The sequence below is a fragment of the Canis lupus genome, chromosome 19, assembly GCF_003254725.2.
Source record: "Canis lupus dingo isolate Sandy chromosome 19, ASM325472v2, whole genome shotgun sequence".
Classification (NCBI taxonomy): domain Eukaryota; kingdom Metazoa; phylum Chordata; class Mammalia; order Carnivora; family Canidae; genus Canis; species Canis lupus.
Genome location: NC_064261.1, coordinates 24220777 through 24241700, shown reverse-complemented (window position 1 = coordinate 24241700; position 20924 = coordinate 24220777). Strand labels below are relative to the sequence as shown.

Genomic DNA, 20924 nt, shown 5'->3' with positions numbered 1-20924 from the left:
CAACGGGCTGATAAGAATTTTCATTGATCATATTGATTTCATTGGTTAGCTTGATAGATGGTTTTGTTTTATTGTTGTAGAAGATCCATAAGAATGAGTTTATACTCTTTTTTTTTTTTTTTTTTTTTTTTTTTTTTTGCTTTTACATGTTTACATGAGATTATAATAAAAATAATGTCAACCCTGGGTGGGGGTAGTTCTTCCTTTAAACAGGTTTGTGCCTCAGTCCAGTTCAGGAAGCACTCGTGTAAAGGAAAACCTTGGAGGTGAGGAGCTTAGTTGTTTAGTTTTGAAGGGCTTTGGAAAGAGTAAAGCACCAGGCAAATCTTAATTATTTCACTCAATGAACTTTTCTTCCACCAGATACTAAAAGCCTGGCCCTGCTTGCCTCTGTTTCACTACTTCTTTTTAGCAAATTTTAAAATTTTTCTGTGTGGAACCGGGATGCCTGGGTGGCTCTGTGGTTGGGCAGTCTGCCTTTGGCTTAGGTTGTGATCCTGGGCTCCTGGAATCAGGCTTCCTGCAGGGAGCCTGCTTCTTCTCCCTCTGCCTATGTCTCTGCCTCTCTCTGTGTGTCTCTCCTGAATAAATAAATAAAATCTTTAAAAATAATAATAAAATAAAATTTCTCTGGTTATATACCCCCATGTATATCATTTTTCATACATGAATAAAGGTATCCTATTACATATGTTTTGGGAGGAAACTGGACTCCCTTTGCCCCACAGCACCCTCCCATCCAGGTGACCCATGTTGACAACTCAGTGTGTAACCTCCATACTTCCTCCACACTCATAAGGTCACATACAGACACAGATATGCACACAGATGGGCAGGGGCCATGCCACCATTTGTTTTACCAACAGGAGCACAGCATATACAGTTTTCTGCATCTTCATGTCTCACTTAACAACAGGGGATGGAATTACCACCCAGTCAACTGGCAGTGCTTTGTTTCATTCTGATATTCCTCCTTCCTTGGTCATAGTAGATTATTCACCTGCCACAATAAATCCGTTCATTGGGATCTTATTTAAGATTGATAGGCAAATATATTCCTAAGTCAAACTGTTTGTTACACTTTTCTTTCTTTATGCTCTCTTTAGCAGATTTTGGTTTAAGAGTTATGGTGGCTTTATAAAATTAATTGGGAAGTTCTCCATGACCTGCAATATTTTAAACGATGAATAAAGTTTTTAACATCTGTGCCTTCTTCATTTCTGAGATTATGAAGCAATGGACCAACGTTTGCAAATCGGGAATGATTTTTAAATTTTAAAACACATTGTTGCTTTGTGTGCATGATAACTAAATGGGGGTTACCTTTTTTGCAGAATTATGGTTTTATGTTTTCAAATACATGTATATTGGGCACCTGGGTGGCTCAGTTGGTGAAGTGTCTACTTTTAGCTCAGGTCATGATCTCAGGGTCCTGGGACAGAGCCCCAGGTCGGGGAGTGGAGGTGGGGGTTAGGGGTGGGTCCCTGCTCAATGGGGAGTCTGCCTCTCCGTCTCGCTCTGCCCCTGCTCGTGCTTTCTCATGAACTCACTCTCTCTCAAATAAATAAATAAAATCTAAATAAATAAATGATACAATAAAATACATGCATATTATTTAAAAGTTAGATTTTTCTCCTGGAGACTTTCAGCAGTAAAGCAAATGTTCAGTTAGTGCAAACACATATGAGATTACTAGCAAAGAACACTCGTAAAACAATCAATGTGATTCATCATATCAGCAAGAGAAAAACCAAGAACCATATGATCCTCTCATTAGATGCGGGGAAAGCATTTGACAAAATACAGCATCCATTCCTGATCAAAACTCTTCAGAGTGTAGGGATAGAGGGAACATTCCTCAACATCTTAAAAGCCATCCACGAAAAGCCCACAGCAAATATCATTCTCATTGGGGAAGCACTGGGAGCCTTTCCCCTAAGATCAGGAACAAGACAGGGATGTCCACTCTCACCACTGCTATTCAACATAGTACTGGAAGTCCTAGCCTCAGCAATCAAACAAAAAGACATTAAAAGCATTCAAATTGGCAAAGAAGAAGTCAAACTCTCCCTCTTCGCTGATGACATGATACTCTACATAGAAAACCCAAAAGCCTCCACCCCAAGATTGCTAGAACTCATACAGCAATTCGGTAGCGTGGCAGGATACAAAATCAATGCCCAGAAATCAATGGCATTTCTATACACTAACAATGAGGCTGAAGAAAGAGAAATTAAGGAGTCAATCCCATTTACAATTGCACCCAAAAGCATAAGATACCTAGGAATAAACCTAACCAAAGAGGTCAAGGATCTATACCCTCAAAACTATAGAACACTTCTGAAAGAAATTGAGGAAGACACAAAGAGATGGAAAAATATACCATGCTCATGGACTGGCAGAATTAATATTGTGAAAATGTCAATGTTACCCAGGGCAATTTACACGTTTAATGCAATCCCTATCAAAATACCATGGACTTTCTTCAGAGAGTTAGAACAAATTATTTTAAGATTTGTGTGGAATCAGAAAAGACCCCGAATAGTCAGGGGAATTTTAAAAAAGAAAACCATACCTGGGGCATCACAATGCCAGATTTCAGGTTGTACTACAAAGCTGTGGTCATCAAGACAGTGTGGTACTGGCACAAAAACAGACACATAGATCAATGGAACAGAGTAGAGAACCCAGAAGTGGACCCTGAACTTTATGGTCAACTAATATTCGATAAAGGAGGAAAGACTATCCACTGGAAGAAAGACAGTCTCTTCAATAAATGGTGCCGGGAAAATTGGACATCCACGTGCAGAAGAATGAAACTAGATCATTCTCTTGCACCAGACACAAAGATAAACTCAAAATGGATGAAAGATCTAAATGTGAGACAAGATTCCATCAAAATCCTAGAGGAGAACACAGGCAACACCCTTTTTGAACTCGGCCACAGTAGCTTCTTGCAAGATACATCCACGAAGGCAAAAGTAACAAAAGCAAAAATGAACTATTGGGACTTCATCAAGATAAGAAGCTTTTGCACAGCAAAGGATACAGTCAACAAAACTCAAAGACAACCTACAGAATGGGAGAAGATATTTGCAAATGACGTATCAGATAAAGGGCTAGTTTCCAAGATCTATAAAGAACTTTTTTTTTTTTTTTTTTTTTTTTTTATAAAGAACTTCTTAAACTCAACACCAAAGAAACAAACAATCCAATCATGAAATGGGCAAAAGACATGAACAGAAATCTCACAGAGGAAGACATAGAAATGGCCAACACGCACATGAGGAAATGCTCTGCATCACTTGCCATCAGGGAAATACAAATGAAGACCACAATGAGATACCACCTCACACCAGTGAGAATGGGGAAAATTAACAAGGCAGGAAACCACAAATGTTGGAGAGGATACGGAGAAAGGAGAACCCTCCTGCACTGTTGGTGGGAATGTGAACTGGTGCAGCCACTCTGGAAAACTGTGTGGAGGTTCCTCAAAGAGTTAAAAATAGACCTGCCCTACGACGCAGCAATTGCACTGCTGGGGATTTACCCCAAAGATACAGATGCAATGAAACGCCGGGACACCTGCACCCCGATGTTTCTAGCAGCAATGTCCACAATAGCCAAACTGGAAGGAGCCTCGGTGTCCATCGAAAGATGAATGGATAAAGAAGATGTGGTTTATGTATACAATGGAATATTCCTCAGCCATTAGAAATGACAAATACCCACCATTTGCTTCAACGTGGATGGAACTGGAGGGTATTATGCTGAGTGAAGTAAGTCAATCGGAGAAGGACAAACAGTGTATGTTCTCATTCATTTGGGGAATATAAATAATAGTGAAAGGGAATATAAGGGAAGGGAGAAGAAATGTGTGGGAAATATCAGAAAGGGAGACAGAACGTAAAGACTCCTAACTCTGGGAAACGAACTAGGGGTGGTGGAAGGGGAGGAGGGCGGCGGGTGGGGGTGAATTGGTGACGAGCACTGAGGGGGGCACTTGACGGGATGAGCACTGGGTGTTATTCTGTATGTTGGTAAATTGAACACCAATAAAAAATTAATTCATTAAAAAAAAAAGAGAGACTACTAGCAAAGGCCCCGGCTTAGTTGTGTTTTGCTTATGGAGAAGAGAGAAAGGCCAAGACACTTACCGTGTCGACACCGGCCAGCAGCATCTCTGTCATGTTGGCATAGATCTCCTCCAGCGTCAGCTCCTGACTGAGGAAGAGGCATGTGAGCAGCCCCCCTCTTACCCTCTCCCCGCGGTCCATGTGGCACTGTATGTCCTTCAGCTTATTGTCAACATGGATTTGGCCTGTTTGAAAAGAGTTATTTCCTTTGAAAGTTTTGGCTGAGAATAATCTAATCTTCCCAACAGATGAATCTGTGGCAGGTTCCAAAGCAAATGAAACCCAGATTGATTTACCATCATTAACCTGAGAAGCTCATGAATATGCTTGTTTGTATAAATGAATGAAAAGTTAAAGACAAGCTAAGCATCTCTTCCTCTCTGAAAATAATGCAGAAGGTATTTGAAAATGTTTGCTTTACTCATCAAAGAGCCAAGAAAGCTTTGGAGTAACAAGAATACAGATCTCTTTGTTCTTTTTTTTCCACTATGTTTCCAGAAGGGAGAATGGAATGAGTGTAAAGGCCATGTTACCATAAAAAGATAGTGGCATATTAAATCCATCAGAACTAATATACTCAAATGAAAGTTGGCCTTCAAAAGACACTATGGGACACTTCTTTCAACGTTAGTGTTGTTCTAAAAACATTGTTCTAATAAACATTTTGGAAATCTTTTCTTTTTGGAAATTCTTTTTTTTTTTATAAAGATTTTATTTTTTTTTTTATTTTTATTTGTTTATGATAGTCACAGAGAGAGGGAGAGAGAGTCAGAGACACAGGCAGAGGGAGAAGCAGGCTCCATGCACCGGGAGCCCGACGTGGGATTTGATCCCGGGTCTCCAGGATCCCGCCCTGGGCCAAAGGCAGGCGCCAAACCGCTGCGCCACCCAGGGATCCCTGGAAATTCTTTTTTAGTGAAATGTTTAGCTATGTAGGAAAACTAATCTTGTTTGCTGGGTTTGAAGAAAGTATTCTTTCCCAGTTTGTTTTGCCAGGTAAGAGACAGAGGAATTTGTCTCTTTCCAAAAAGCTGCAAACGAGAATGTTCGAGTGAATGTGCACAGGCCCAAACACTGTCTGCGTTTCAAGCACTGATAGAATTATTAGACTAAAGACATCATCTTCTTACACAACATTTACTTGCATATATCAGCGCTAGCCTGTTTGTCACAATAAAAAGAATTTAAAAATGAGAAACCTATCATGTTGTCTACAGTAGCAACCCACATGCTTCTTGTCATCTGAGAAGCTGATCTAAACAGCTGATCCAGGGGCATCTGGGTAGCTCAGTGGGTTAAGCCTTCCACTCAGGTCATGATCCCAGGGTCCTGGGATGGAGCCCACATCAGGACTCCCTGCTCAGTGAGAAGTCTGCTTCTCCCTCCCCTTGCTCTTATGCATACTTGCTCTCCCTCCTCTCAAATAAATAAAATCTTAAAAAATAAATAAATAACCGGTCCAAATAACACGCAACTGCATGAGACCACCACCCACAGCATCACCCTTCTGGCTGCATGAGCATCAGATACACCATGAGAGCCACGCAACTGTATCAACTAGTGAGACAACAGGTGCCCCTCGAGTCTTCTCTTACTGAATTTGAAGAGTCCGTCCCAGGACCTGCAGAACTCCAGCCAGGGTTTGGGGATGAGAGGGCGGAGCCACCTGGGGATGGCGCCCGCATACATGGAGGTCTTGAACATGCTGAACATGAGCCCCAGAGCCTCAATGTAGTCCACGGTGGGCTGCGGGACACTGTTCTCCAGGCAGCCCAGGCGGCTTTCATAGAGGATGGTGGCCACCCCTGCACGGGAAGGAGAGTTTAAGTAAGTCAATTGGAGAAGGACAATCATCATATGGTTTCATTCATACAGGGAATATAAGAAATTGTGAAAGGGATCATAGGGGAAAGGAGGGAACTGAGTGGGAAAAATTAGAGAGGGAGACAAACCATGAGAGACTCCTAACTCTGGGAAATGAACAAGGGGTAGTAGAAAGGGAGGTGGGTGGGGGGTTGGGGTAACCGGGTGATGGGCACTGAGGAGGACACTTGATGGGATGAGCACTGGGTATTAGACTATATGTTGGCAAGTCAAACTTCAATTATATATATATATATGTAATAAACCCTCATCTGCTACATGACTTGCAGTGTCGATATGCAATATCTAGCCATAAAAGTAAGTTTCAAAAGCAATCGAGGTGACTTCCTTGAGCCAGGCTCTGCTATGCTCTATCACTGCAGGATTTCTTCACCACATCCTGAGCTTACAAGGCTCTGAGTATTCAGTGCTGATGGCCAGTGGGGAGGTCACTCCTGCCTGGCAGGGCTCGGCTGCATCACACTCCCCTCCCTTCCCTCTCGATGGTTTGTTCAAGACCCAAGATGCAAAGCCCCCAACCTCTCGGCCCACTGGCCCAATGCTGGAGAATCGAAAGGTGGCTCCTCTGGGCCACCAAGTGGGGACCCCCAGGCCCAGAGAGCCATAGGAACAGAGGAAACAGCCTCAATGAATCAGGACAAAGCAGGATTTCCCACTGTGTTTACAACTCAGCTCTCTGTTGATTTGGTTACTCCATTCGGGGAGCATTAATAGAACTTTAAAAAGTTAACTTAAAATTTAAATTTGAAGTAAGGTAAGCTCACTTTTAAAAAAGGATGATGCTGGGATCCCTGGGTGGCGCAGCGGTTTGGCACCTGCCTTTGGCCCAGGGCGCGATCCGGGAGATCCGGGATCGAATCCCACGTCAGGCTCCCGGTGCATGGAGCCTGCTTCTCCCTCTGTCTACGTCTCTGCCTCTCTCTGTGTGTGTGTGACTATCATAAATAAATAAAAAATTAAAAAAAAAAAAAAAGGATGATGCTGATAGAAAGTCCTTAATGGAAAAAAGCAAAGTACAGAACAACCTGTTTGGTACGCTACTATTCTGTTTTGGTTTTTTAAGTAAAAAGAACATTCACATGTATCTCCTTGCATGTGCATAAAGTATCTCTTGAAGAAACTGGTAACCTCCCCAGCTCAGGGGAGAGGAAGAGGGAGGGGACTTTTCAATGACTACCTTTGGGTTTGATTTTCGATTTTAGGACATGGATGGGAATGTCCTGCCCATCCCACATTTTAAAAGCTATAATAACTAGAGTAGAGGCCCTCTAAACTTCTACTCTGTTTTCAACAAACTGTGCTAAAGCAAAATGTGTGATAATTAGGAGCATGATTCTTGAGTTAAAAAGACCTGGATTTGGAGCACTTGGGTGGCTCCGTGGTTGAGCGCCTGCCTTCGGCTCAGGTTGTGATCCCCAGGTCCTGGGATCAAGTCCCACACTGGGCTCCCCTCAGGGAGTCTGCTTCTCCCTCTGCCTATGTCTCTGCCTCTCTCTGTATCTCTCATGAATAAATAAAATCTTTAAAAAAGGGGGGGGCCTGGATATGAAATTAAGTTTCTGCCACTAAAAATGAGGGCTGTTTTCCAGTTTCCCCACTTATAAACCTGTGGCGGTGGTACATCTGGCACAGTTAGCACCGTGAGAGCTATGTGTGTGTATGCACAGGGCTCAGCACAATGCCCGCAGGGACACAGGACATGCCCAGTGGATGAGAACTACTATTTTGGGCAAATGTCCTTTCTTCCATCTATCTCCTGACTTCACCTCACCTTCCATTGAATATTTGAAGAAAAGCTCATTGACATTGGTCACAGTTTCTCCATCTTCTGCCTGGCTCTTGAGAATGTAGATTCTTTTAATTAAATCAGCAATAACTTGGTTGATTTCTCCTGAAAAAATGGCCACATCTCTCGGTTTCAGAATTCTTTGTCTCAATACACGTCTCATCTTGAGCCACTGTTCACCCTCCCTAGAAGAATAAAGCGAGTTTCAGATAATCTTAATAATCTTACTTCCACTGATATTCTGGAAAAGAACTCGGTGAAACTCTGAGAGTCTCTCCAGCAATAAAAAGCCAACGAGATCTGCCGATCCAAATGGAATTAAGATACTGTGTGGGGAGAAGGGATAAATTCAACCTTGCATTCTCTTCCCCTTGACACAAACTTTAAGGGGGAAAATTGCCACTGGGAATCATCTTTATGAAAGTAATATGATTTCCTTTGAAAAACCTTGCCAGAAGATTATAATAAAGAGACATGAAGCTGTTGTGATTAGCAAAAGAGAAAAAGTTTTATGTGTATGAACTCCTAAGCCCTGGAAAGAGCTCCTGGGCAGATAGTTGATGCCAAGCCGCAGGTGATGGCACAGAGAATAGAGTTTTTGCGGCATTTCACCATTCCCCTCCAGGGCTGGGTCAATGGGGAGGAGGTGTTTGGTTATTTCTTTCAGAGCAGAAGTTGAGGGATTCTGGTAACATCCAGTCCCTATGATTAGCTCTCAGAGGGCAGAGAGGTGTTGATGAGTCTTGTTTACAAATAATAATCACAGCCTGTTAGGAGACAGGAACATCATCACATGGCATTCCATGCAGGAAGGCTCTTAGCCCCTCTTCAGTGTCTCCTAAAGCAGCTGCCTGCCTCACCTCCAACCCCCTCGCCTGCCCACAGATAGGCTCTGCGAGCCTCCCTCCCTTGGTTGTCACTGAGAGGATACCTACAGTCTCAGAGCACTGCTTGGGGAACAGTTCCTCCCCTGCAGTTCCTCCCCAGTTCCTGCAGGCTAGTGTGACCTGACTTTGTCCCTGCCATCAAACCTCTTCCCAGAGGAGAAGGGACAGGGCCCTTCTGCACTAGTATTTAAAAGATCACACAAAGAGGCTGTCTTGACACAATTCCACTGAGAGTTCTGCAATTTATTAAAGATTGATTTTTAAAGCTCAGCATCCAGGCAGGAGTCTCCCTGGGCTCCCCACTCCCACCCATGGCTCGCCCAGGCCACATACTCACGCTGAGATGAGCCCGGTGGATCTGCCTCGTAAGTGTCGGTACTCCTGCCAGGACTCCATGTTGGCTCTCTGGGGTGTGGCCCCCTCTGCTCGGAGCACCTGAGCCACCATGTCTCGGTCTGCAATAGATACTACAAACTGAGGACCAAAGTGAGACTTGAAGATTTTTCCATATTCCCGTGTGTGCTTCTGCTGCAATACCATGGAGACACCAAAAAAGGAAAAAATACACAGATATGATATACCTTTGACATAAACATTTGTTTTAGGGTAGCAGAAAATTGGGGCAGAGGAAAGCTCTACATTACACAGATCTCAACCAGAGTTGTAACATTACATACTCCTGAGAGAAATGTACTTTCACATCAATAATCATATTCACATAAGTTTTCTTATTTTTTTAAAATTTTATCTATTTATTCATAGAGACACAGAGAAAGAGAGAGGCAAAGACACAGGCAGAGGGAGAAGCGAGCTCCATGCAGGGAGCCCGACGTGGGACTTGATCCCAGGTCTCCAGGATCACACCTCGGGCTGCAGGCGGCGCTAAACCCCTGAGCCACTGGGGCTGCCCAAGTTTTCTTATTCTTTAGAGCTATGTTTTCAACAATACTTAGCTATGTAGAGCAATAAGAGAGAAATGTCATCATGGATGGAGATGAACTGCAGAGCCTTTGATTCCCTGTGCTAAAAAGACTGCCAACCCCTGTCCCAGGCCCTTACTGGCTCCACCACCCTGTTCTGAAGAGAGAGAGCCCTCTGCAGGCAATCTGTAATGAACATGTGGCCCCCAGCGAGAAAATGAAAGAAACAGCATCCAGATTAGAAAGAGAGAAGTAATGCTACCTCTAATCATAGATGACATGATTTGACATACAGAAAATTCTAAGGAATCCACTAAAAGACTATCAGAACTAATAAACAAGTTCAGCAAGCCTGCAAGATCTAAGATCAATATACAAAAGTCAGTTGTATTTCCACACATTAGCAATGAATAATCCAAAACAAAAATTAAGAAAAGTATAATAGCATCAAAAATAATAAAATCCTTAGAAATAAATTTTTTTAAAAAGTGCAAAATTTATATTTCAAAAGCCATAAGAGATCATTGAAAGAAATTAAAGAACACCTAAATAAATAGAAAGATATCCCATGTTCATGGATTGGAAGACTTAATAGTATTAAGATGGGAATACTCCCTAAATTCACCCATAAATTCAATATAATCTCTATCAGAATTTCAGTTGACTTCTTTGTAGAGAATTTACAAGCTTGAAATTCATATGGAAATGCAATGGGCCAAGAACAGCAAAAACTACCCCGAAAAAAAAGAGCAAAGTTGAAGCATTCCATTTACTCTGTTTCAAAACTTGCTGCGAAAGCAACAGTAATCAAGGCGGCATAGTACTGGCATGAGGATAAACATCTAAACCACTGGAGGAGGGGATCCCTGGGTGGCTCAGCAGGTTTAGCCCCTGCCTTTGGCCCAGGGCGTGATCCTGGAGTCCCAGGATCGAGTCCCGCATCGGGCTCCCGGCATGGAGCCTGCTTCTCCCTCCTCCTGTGTCTCTGCCTCTCTCTCTCTCTCTCTCTATGTCTATCATAAATAAATAAATAAATAAATAAATAAATAAATAAATAAATCTTAAAAAAAAAAAAAACCACTGGAGGAGAATTGAGAATCCAGAAATAAATCCATATATCTCTGGCCAATTGATTTTCAACAGTGTGCCAGTGCCAAGACAGTTAAATAGGGGAAAGAACAGTCTCTTCAACTAATGGTGCTGGGACACCTGGATATCTACAGGCAAAGAATGAATTTATACCCTTCTCTCATACCAGATATAAAAATTACCTCAAAAGGGTTCAAGCCCTAAATATAAGAGCCAAAACCATAAAATTCTTAGAAGAAAAGATAGGGGTAAATCCTCATGAACCTTGGATTTGGTAATGATGTCTTAAGATACAATATCAAAACCACAAACAAGAAAAGAAAAAAATAGAAAATTGGACTTCATCAAAATTTAAAACTTTTGTTTCAAAGGATACTATGAAGAAAGTAAAAATAATCCCCAGAATTGAGAAACTATTTGCAAAGCACATATCTGATAAGAGACTTGTATGGAAAATATATATATTGAAAAAAACTATTACCGACTCAATAAAACAATGAACCAATTAAAGATTGGGCAATTATTTGAATGGACATTTCTCTAAAGACGATATACAAATGGATAACAAGCAGATGAAAATAAGCTCAACATCATTAGTCATCAGGGAAATGCAAGTCATAATCATAATGAGATGGCACTTTACACCCCACTAGAATGGTTATAGTCAAAAGGATAGGTAATAACAAGCCCTGACAAGGATGTGGAGAAATCACAACCTCTTACACCACTGGTTGAAATGTACACAGTGCAGCCACTTCAGAAACAGTCTGGCAGTTCCTCAAAAGGTTAAATACAGAGTTACATTTGATCCTGAAATCCCACTCCTAGAAATATATCCAAAGAAATGAAAATATATATCTATACAAAAACAAACATATTGAATGTTCATAGCATCATTATTCACTATTAGCAAAAAGGTGGAAAAAATCTGCATGCCTGTCAACTGATAAATGGACAAGCAAATGTTGTATGTCCCTATGGTGGAATGTTATTTATACCTAAAAAAGATGAGGTGTGGGGCAGCCCAAGTGGCTCAGCGGTTTAGCGCTGCCTTCAGCCCAGGGCCTGATCCTGGGGTCCTGGGATCGAGTCCCATGTCAGGCTCCCTGCACAGAGTCTGCTTCTCCCTCTACCTGTATCTCTGCCTCTCTCTCTCTCTCTCTCTCTCTCTCTCTCTGTGTCTCTCATGAATAAATAAATAAAATCTTAAAAAAAAAAAAGATGAGGTGCTATACACACCACAACAAAATTGAACCTTGAAAATGTGATTCTCAGTGAAAGAAGCCAGACACAAAAGACCACATATTTTGATTCCACTTATATGAAATGTTCAGAATAGGCCAGTCTATAAAGACAGAAAGTAAATTAGTGGCTGCTTATGGCTGGAGGGATGGAAAGTTGGGGAGTGATAGCTAAAAGAAACAATATGGGGTTTCTTTTTAAGGTTATGAACATGTTCTAAGATTGACTGGGGTGACTACGATGGTAGTGAATTAGATCTCAATGGCACTGTTACCAAAAAACAAAGAGAAATCACAATAAATGTAAATGGGTTAAATAAGTGAACAAACAAATAAATAAGAGAGAGAGAGAGTACCCTCCAGCCTGGCTCACCATGGCAGAGCCAGGGCTGAGCATATGGGGAAAATGACTAAGTTTCTCTTTGGCATCTGCCAACATTTCTTTTATCTCCCTAACTCTCAACCTTAGAAATAGAGGCCAGAGGGTTTGTCATCTCTCCTTTCTTCCTTCTCCTCCCCAGGTATAAGGTGTTCACTTCCGTATCAACCTGAGTGGAGTCCTCCCACCCAGAGATGAAGACACTCAGACTCAACTGAAAGGTGTTCCTCTAGGTCTCCAAATGGGAGTCACTGAGGAGATGACTGTTAATAGCAACTCCTGGGAAAGGAGTCAGTCCTCCAGCAAATCCAGCTACTGAAAAAACACCATCAACACAAGGGAGCAATTGAGGAGGCATGAGAAAGAACAATCTGGATGACCCAGAGAGTATACAGCACTTTTCGCTAGTGGACCACAGAACAGGAATCAGTCCCAGCACTTAGAAACCTGCATAGACAGTAAGAGCACAGACACTGGAGCTGAAGTTACGTCCTGCTGTGCTTTGGTTTCCTCACCTGCAAAATGGACAAATACTAGAATTTGCCTCACATGTAGCGTTCAGAACTGTGCCTGGTACATGAAAAGAGTTCTAGAAATCCTCATTATCAGTCTTTGTTATTATTACAGGTGACAAAGCCATTCTGTAGCCCTAATCCCATTTGACCTCACAATAACTTGTGAGATGAATGAGGATTGTCAGAGTAGGACACTGAGGTCCAGAGAGAATAAGTGATTAGCCACGACTCCCACAGGTGCTTGTGGAGGTTACATTGTAACAGGACCCTCTTGCTCTGTCACATCTGAAACAGCTTCTGGCGACACAGCCGAGGGATGTCTGCTCTGCCACTAAGTAGCCTCACTGAGGCTCACTCAGTAGGTCACTAAGTGATCTCAGGCAAGTCACTCAGCCAACACTTTGGGTCTTTCCCACCTGTACATGGAAGACTTGAACCCTACAGATGATGCGAGAGCAAACACTGTGTGACCACAAGTTGATTAAAGGAAAGTGGAGGTAAGAGTAACAGAATAAACTCTCTCTAGCAGTGGCTCAACAACCTGGAGAGCAGGACAGAGGGTTTTACTAGAACCTTATTTGATCTAAAGCAACCTGAGCATACCTGCAAAGTGGGTAACTCAAGGCTATTGGGCACTCCCTAGGGGTCCTCAGAGAAGTTGCAGTACTATGGAATAGTACTCATAGTAATGAGTACTATTTGGAGAATAAAGGAAAAGGAAGGCCCAGAAGGACAACAGAGCTGGGAATAGATGGGGCCTGTCTATTGTTTTTCTGGGAAAGCACAGGTGAGTCAGTTTCATGACTGTCCTCTGGCAGGTGTGCACCAGCACTCACCACCCACCACGGAGAAAGGCGAGGTCTGAGCCTGGACAGGAGGGCTGCCTTTAGGGTGATGGCAGGAAGCAGGGCAGATGCAGGGAAAATGTGCCTCTGCACTGAGACACTCTCTGGCCCTGAAGAGGTGGCTCTCCAGGTGGCTCCTGCTAGGGATGCAGGTTTTAACAGGGGTCAGCTTTTCCAAGAAACCTATGCTGTGGAACCAACTGTGGGCTTCTGCTGTGAGGATAAAAGAAGATGGAAGCAGAAGGGGATAAAAGTGGAAAAAAAAAAAAAAGAAAAGAAAATTAAAAAAAAAATCTGTACTGCCTTGTTCATAGTAAATAACAATACATTTTTTGCCCCATTTAAAACCATCACCCTGATATCTTGTATTCAGATTCCACACGGAAAAGAGAGAAAATCATATTTGAGCCCTAGAAGCCTGTCCAGGAAGAAACTGTGTAGGGTTGGTGTGGGAGATGGAGAGAAGGGCCTGGGATTTCAGTCCCATTAAACTCCCTCCAGAGTCCTACCTTCATTCCCTCCTAATGAAGTTTCTGCCTCTGCAGCCCAATGGGGCCTCTGCACCATCGGGTGTGTTTGCTGGTTGAGGGGAAAATGAACGACTACGAGGCAGGCCAGGTGGAGTTGCAGGAGGCTTCCCCGGAGAAGGAGAGTGGAGGGTCAGCTTCAGAACAGAAGCAAGTGTGCTCGGGGGTGGGGGGGGGCAGAGGCACCCTCGGGAGAGCTCGGGAGGCCCCGCTCCCAAGGAGACGGGTGCGCTGGCGGGGGCGGCCCCGGGGGGACGCGGCGCCTGGGCGCGCGGGAGGCGGCAGGAGCCCGCGACCCGTGAAGGCAGAGGCGCGCCCCGCGGTGCGGAAGAGGGCAGCGCGCGGGGTGGAGGCGAGAGAGCGCCGGCTGAGCGGCTCCCAAGTCTCCCGCAGGGCGCTGCCACGACTGGGCTCTTCCCAGGTCCCTGCCCGAGCCCCGCTTGCGGCCGGGGCCACTTACACTGTGCGGCGGCCCCGTCCCTCGGAGGCTGAGCAGCCTGCGGCCTCCGAACCTCCGAAGTCCTGGGGGCGGGGGGGGCACGGACCGGGACCGGGACCGGGACCGGGCGCCACAGCACCTCGGCCGCGTAGACACAGAGCCGGGGAGCCCAGGGCTGCCGCCGCGCTCCCGGCCGGGCCCCGCGCCCCCGCGGGGCGAGCAGCTGCTCTCGGGCTCCCGGGGGCCGCCTGCGGCCCGACCGCCGCTCCCGGGCCGGGGTCCACGGTCCCCCCCCGGCCGGGCCCCTCCGGCTCCCTCCGCTGCGCCCCCGGCCGCCCCCCGCCCGCGCCCGCGCCCGCTTACCTGGATCTCGTGGATGCGGCCGAAGCCGTCCTTCCAGAAGAACTCCACCAGGTTGGCGAGGGTGCGCGGCCCCGGCATGGCGGCGAGGCTGCGGGGCCCCTGGGCCCGGCCCCCCGCCCGCGGCGCCCCGGCCCGGCCCGCTCCTTTGTCCTCGGCCCGCGCCCGCGCCCGCGCCCCCGCCGGCGGCCGTGCGCCCTGGGGTCGCGGCTGCTGCTGGGCCGCGGGGGCCGGGGACCGACCCCGCCTGGGCGCCGAGGCCGCGCGGGTGCTCAGGATTCGCGCCCACAGAGCCATTGCGGCCGCTCGGCCGGGCCGGTGGGCTGCAGCAAGTTTTCTGTCTGGGGAGCTGCTGCCCTTTGGGGTTGCTCTTTGCTCTGCCTTAACGTGCACGAGCAGCGCTTCTTCGAACTCATACCGCCTGGGCATCAGCTTACACCGACCATTGAGGACGCCCTCCCCTAAGGCTGGGAAAAGGGGGTGGTCTGTGCCCAGGCTGCAGGACAACCAGGCGCTCCGCTTTCCTGCACGTCCCATTAATTCACCGCTTACGCGTTCTTCGAAACCGCAGAATTTTTAAGTTCCACCCCACTTCCGACCACAGCCAAAAAAAGAAAAGTCTGTTGGAATTTTAAGAAGCATTTTCTTCCTTTAAAATCACTATGGAGAACAGACCCCCAAACTATCATTCATCTTTTTCTGATAGATATTCTAAAAACAGTTCTCCGTGATTTCAAGCCCCACAGTTATGACTCAACGTCCAAAAGTTTCGCATGATTCGTGCACGCAGTTCTGATACTGTGAAAGGGCCACGGTATTATTTCACCACAAGTTTCCATAAGGATAAGGGTGCAGTTTCCGTTCGGCTTTTACGGGCCTCCCGGATTCTGCCCCGGCACGGGCGGCCGTAGGGAGGAAGTGTGCTGCCTGGGCGCCGGCTGGACCGTGCGGCAAGTCCCCGACCCCCCTCCGACCCCCTCCGACCCCCTCCGACCCCCCTCCGGGATGGGTCCTGACCCGCAAGGCTGAGAGGAAAGGCCACACCTCCGCGGAAGGTGACAGGAGACAGGAGTTGGGCAGCCGGACTTCAGATCTCGGGGCCACTGAGGGGGGGCCTTGGCGTGGGACGGGCCAGAAGTGTGTCATCTGGTTTCAGGAAGGGAGCCCAGATTCTGAATGAGCGGTCCAACAGGTCCAACAACGTACTCCGAAAACTGGGAACATTACTCAAAGATTTCATAAAATTTGTACTTGTGCAGCTGAAGGGGGTAAAAAAAAAAACCCCAACTACAGACACCAAATATTATTACTAAGCAAAAGAAATATATGATTTATTTATTTATTTATTTATTTATTTATTTATTTATTTATGAAAGAGAGCGTGCACACATAAAGCAGGGTGAGGGTCAGAGGAAGAGAGAGACTTCCTGCTGAGCAGGGAGCCCCATGTGGGACTCCACCCCAGGACTCTAGGATCGTGACCTGAGCCAAAGGCAGATGCTTAATCCACTGAGCCGCCCAGGCATCCCAAAACATATCTGTTTTTTGATCAGCAATTTATGCTTTTACAGCTCGGTTAAATCTATACTGGATTTATAATAATTGTAAGTACATAACTAAAGCAAAGATGGCCACAGATATTCAATTTCTAGAACTTACTAATAAGTACTCAGCAGCTGTTATTTATAAAGCACTGTAGCTGCAAGGGATTCAAAGAGCAAGGCACGGAACCCGCCTTTGAGGGCTCATAAGCTAGAAGAGATGAATACAACAGGTACACAGATCCGAGCTGGATTACCATCAGTGTCATAAAGCTGGTACAGAATATCATTGGAATCTGTGGGAAGAAGCCATCACAGCTAGTTGAAAGGCTGGTGCAGAAGAAAGACCTCCCAAGAGAAGCAGCATTTTCATCAGGGTTTGAAGACCGGCTCAATTTCAGTAGGCAAAAGTGGGAAAGCAGTTGTGCTAGGAAAGTATGAAGAATTAAGCAATGACTTTGTTCCTAGACACTTTTTAAAGTATTTCTGAGGGTTACTGGTCCTCTGGAACAAATAATTTATTAATGGACCATACATATAAAAGGAAATTCAGTCCATTCTAGACAAAAAAAAAAAAAAAACTGTTAAATATAGATTTATATAAAAAGCTTTTTAAAGCATGGCTACTTCTTTCTTAGGGCTAAGAAATAGCCTGTGGTGGAAAACAGGAAGGTAGAGGAGAGTAAAAAAATAGAGAGAGAAAGACAAGGAGAAAGAAGGATTTAAATCACACACAAAAACAGGTTTTCAGGAAGCACTGTGCTCTCTTAGGTCTTAGGATATCATCTATGGCAACTTCTAAAGCTCAATCCATAGCTGAGGATACAGATAAAGTTATCAGTTCTTCATATTTGCCTCAAGCTCTAATGAAACAAAGCCGAAGGCTATTTTAGAGTCTCACTACGGTAGGTATAAATTTTTAATCTGAAATTCTACAATAGAACTGTATATCATTTTCTTGTTTTCTTATTACTGTTTTGTAGCTAATTATTATTATTAGTGGAAAATGTATATGAACCCAGAAATGGAATAAATCATGCTGATTGGGAGAATTTCTTTCGCTCTAACCTAAATAAAATAAATTACAAAGTAACTGTTACTTTGGTCTTTGTCCAGTTTTCTTTTTCTCATGAATATTGCTTTTGTAATAAAAAATAGTTCATTTAAAAAATGGTTCATATAGTTTTGGGGAAGTTTAATGGGAGAATTTATCTTCTCCACCTTTTATTGGGTGGAATAAGAATCTGAAACACAAGTAAAACATGCCTGAAAAAAATTTTCTTTTCAAATAGGAAAATACTGTCCATGTGTTCATTCCTTTCTCCCCAGTGAGCAAGAGAAACAAAAATGAGACCCTGATTTCAAGTAGACATGACAGCACTATCTGTCCCCATCTGACCTGAAACCAGGAGATTGTGCACAGCTGTTTTCCCTCAACAAAACCAGTTTATTGGCAGTACGTAGGGAAACAATGAGGTGCCCTTACCCAAGAGAAAGAAAAGGGAAATAAAGCTGCCCTCTAGAAGTTGGATGAATAAGCTCTACACACATTAACTAGCCATCTGTGGAAGTAAAATCAAGATAGTCATTAAAGTCTCCCTGACCACAAATCAAGGTGACCTCCGATGACTCTAGGATGCAAAACTGGAATGTGGGAGCTGGTAGGTAAGCAAAGCTTAATGGAGTATATTCTTGGAATAGAACAGGGATGATCAAACAATCTCAGAAAAAAAAAACAATATAGAAGACATTCTAGGAAACAAAGCTTTCCATTCCAAAACCCAAACTTGCTGGTCATGGTGGGGCAGGAATAATTTGCCTAGCTTCCCATGTTTTGGGGGACACATCTCTCCTGGCTTCCTGTTGCCCCTGATCAGTTTCATTTTCCATCTGAAGAACTGCTGATGCTTCAAAAGAAAAAGTAATGGTATCATCTTGCTACTTCTCCATACCTGTCAATACAAAGACAAAACAGAAAATCAAATGAAGATATTCCAGAAGATGGAACTAGGAGATCTCAAATTTTCTTTCTGTGAGCAAGCTGGTGCTCTTTAAGCCACTGTGGACGTGTAGCCCCAACAATCCCTGTTAGGCGAGGCAACAAGAAAAACTTCCCCCTTCCTCAGAGGCATGTGGGAGTTCTCCAGTAGGGTTCATTAGCCAGCAAAACTTCGGAAGCAATTGTCTAGCTGCCAAAATCACTTTAACTTCCCATAATAAAAAAAAAACTGTCGATCCTACCTAGCTTTATGAATATTAGTTTGCATGTTAATAAACATGTATGGAGCACCAGGCCCTATCCTAGACACTTCTGCACCCTTTCATCCATTTACTTCCCACAGCTACCCCATGACATAGACACACTGTCCTCATTTTCTGTGAGGAAACAGACCTCAGAGACCTGCTCCAAAGAGCTGAGTCTTGAATATAAATCCGCTTCTACATATGCTTTACCTACACCTATCTGCTTTAATGCAATGAAGAATATTCAGACCAGGCCAGTTCTCCGGGCACCTGCAGGAGACATGATTCATAGCACTCACCATGTCTTAGACACTCATGATTCACAAAAAATGACTGTAGTGAATTCTGAAAGGAAGGCTGTGTGAGGCAGCGGACCCAACCCCTCCATGATCTCCAGAAGGCTGGTAGGAGATGAGAATTATTTGCTCACTCTCCTTTTCTTGAGTAGCCACCTCCTCCTCATTTCACAGATGCTCTGCTTAGTCCAAGTGGTTTGGATGGGGCTGGATACCTGGGCTCCTCACTCCAGGGTAGTCAGAGTTCTCAAGGGATTTTGCTAGAGCATCAATACAGGCACTCTCTCATTTGGAGGCTGCAATCTGGAAGCGCTTGTGAGCCATCTGTCCCATCACACACAGAGAGGACCTGACCAAGAGCTTTGCAAACAACAGAGAAGGAGCCTTGATACCCTCCTTTGAGATACTGGACACAACTGTAGAAGAGATCTACCACCCTCTCTCTGATTTCTCAGTTAGGTAAGTCAGCACATTCTTTTGTTTGCCTTTATGAAGTGGCTTTTACTTGATGAATTAATCACAGCTCAAGGTGAGGCCTTCGATCCTCCAGATTCAGAGAGTCCATTCTGTTAGAGCCTCATTAATGAGACTTCCTGCCCCAAGCAATGAGGACTTTCAATTAAATGATTAATTCACAATAAGAGAGAGAACTCTCAAAGTATCAAACATTACCACTGACCTTACCAGCCTATTTTGTCCCTGTGGACACTGGAAACTAAATTATCTGAACTTCACCTGGTGAGCACAGCCCAGTTCTCCTGTCTGTCATCGATCCCTTTAACCCTTGACTGGGCATGTTTATGTAATGCTTCCCCAGCCTAAGTCTAAGACTATAAATGCCCTAAGGGCTTGGGAATGTGTCCAACTCATGGCTGGATTCCCTCATGCCTAACACAGAGTTGGCACACAGGGACACTTACAAACGTCAAAACAAGGGCAGCCCGGATGGCTCAACGGTTTCGTGCCGCCTTCAGCCTAGGGCGTCGAGGACTCCGGGATCGAGTCCCATGTCAGGCTCCCTGCATGGAGCCTGTTTCTCCCTCTCTCTCTGCCTGTGTCTCTGCCTCTCTCTCTCTCTCTCTCTCTCTCATAAATAAACAAAATCTTAAAAAAAAAATGTCAAAACAAATTTCTGTTTCAGTTAGTAAAATGAAGCCCCTACTCCTAAGAGATGTAAAGCACAAAGCACCTATTTGCTAAGTGGAAGCTTTCCCTGCAACAGCATAACATGATTTTGACATTAGCTAAATGACCTTCCAGTCGCTAAATGAATTCCTGAGCCCACTGTCCACTAAGGGAGATTTGGTGTAGACCAGTTGGCTTAGGCACTTCAGTCTACAGTCCCCTGGGACACCGTGTCATTGCCCCAGTCCCCAGGAGCTCTGTGGACTGGTTGCCTCCACTTCACCTGCCATGGATGCTGACACCCCACACCAGCCATGGCGCACAGGATGCAGGGACTTCATTTGAATTCCCTTGTAACAAATGAAGAACAGAGGTGTACATGGGTTAAGTAGCTTGCAAATTCATATGATTATGGCTTCTAAATTGCCTAAAATAGTTCTTTCAAGGCTTGCTTTTCATTTCATTTTGAGAGCAACAACTTTCCATTTAACTTAGAAAGGGTCTATGATGGAGTTTCACTTTAGGAATTTTTTTTTAAATGAGCTCTATACCCAACATGAAACTTGAACTCAGAATCCTGAATCAAGACTCACATGCTCTGCCAATTGAGCTAGCCAGGCATCCCTCTCTTTAGGATTCCTGTCTTGGATATCTCCCTTAAGCCCTAATATTTATGTTCCCTATTTGAAATTACAATAACAATGCTAACT

At 44.6% G+C, this 20924-nt stretch overlaps 2 protein-coding genes across 12 annotated transcripts in view; both read right to left on the bottom strand.

Moving 5' to 3' along the window:
- LOC112652432 (cytochrome P450 27C1) overlaps positions 1-20924 on the bottom strand; it is a 44839-nt gene that overhangs the window by 14786 nt on the left and 9129 nt on the right. The window contains exons 1-5 of one of the 8 annotated variants that reach the window (XM_049097382.1): positions 16026-16184; positions 9027-9148; positions 7792-7991; positions 5732-5941; positions 4158-4321 (exon numbers count right to left, since the gene is read on the bottom strand). In XM_049097382.1, the coding sequence (XP_048953339.1) occupies positions 4158-4321; positions 5732-5941; positions 7792-7991; positions 9027-9148; positions 16026-16154 (825 nt within the window). In that variant the 5' untranslated portion in view covers positions 16155-16184. Of the gene's footprint in view, positions 1-4157; positions 4322-5731; positions 5942-7791; positions 7992-9026; positions 9222-15011; positions 15976-16025; positions 16185-20924 lie in introns of those variants that run through there. The other 7 variants (XM_025435969.3, XM_035702174.2, XM_025435967.3 and 4 more) reach the window with 7 other exon arrangements.
- Positions 16336-20924, bottom strand: part of ERCC3 (ERCC excision repair 3, TFIIH core complex helicase subunit) — a 56919-nt gene continuing 52330 nt past the window's right edge. For all 4 annotated transcript variants that reach the window (XR_007403980.1, XR_007403981.1, XR_007403982.1 and 1 more), the window contains one exon: positions 16336-18501. The gene's annotated coding sequence lies outside the window, so the exon portion shown is untranslated. The remainder of the gene's footprint in view (positions 18502-20924) is intronic.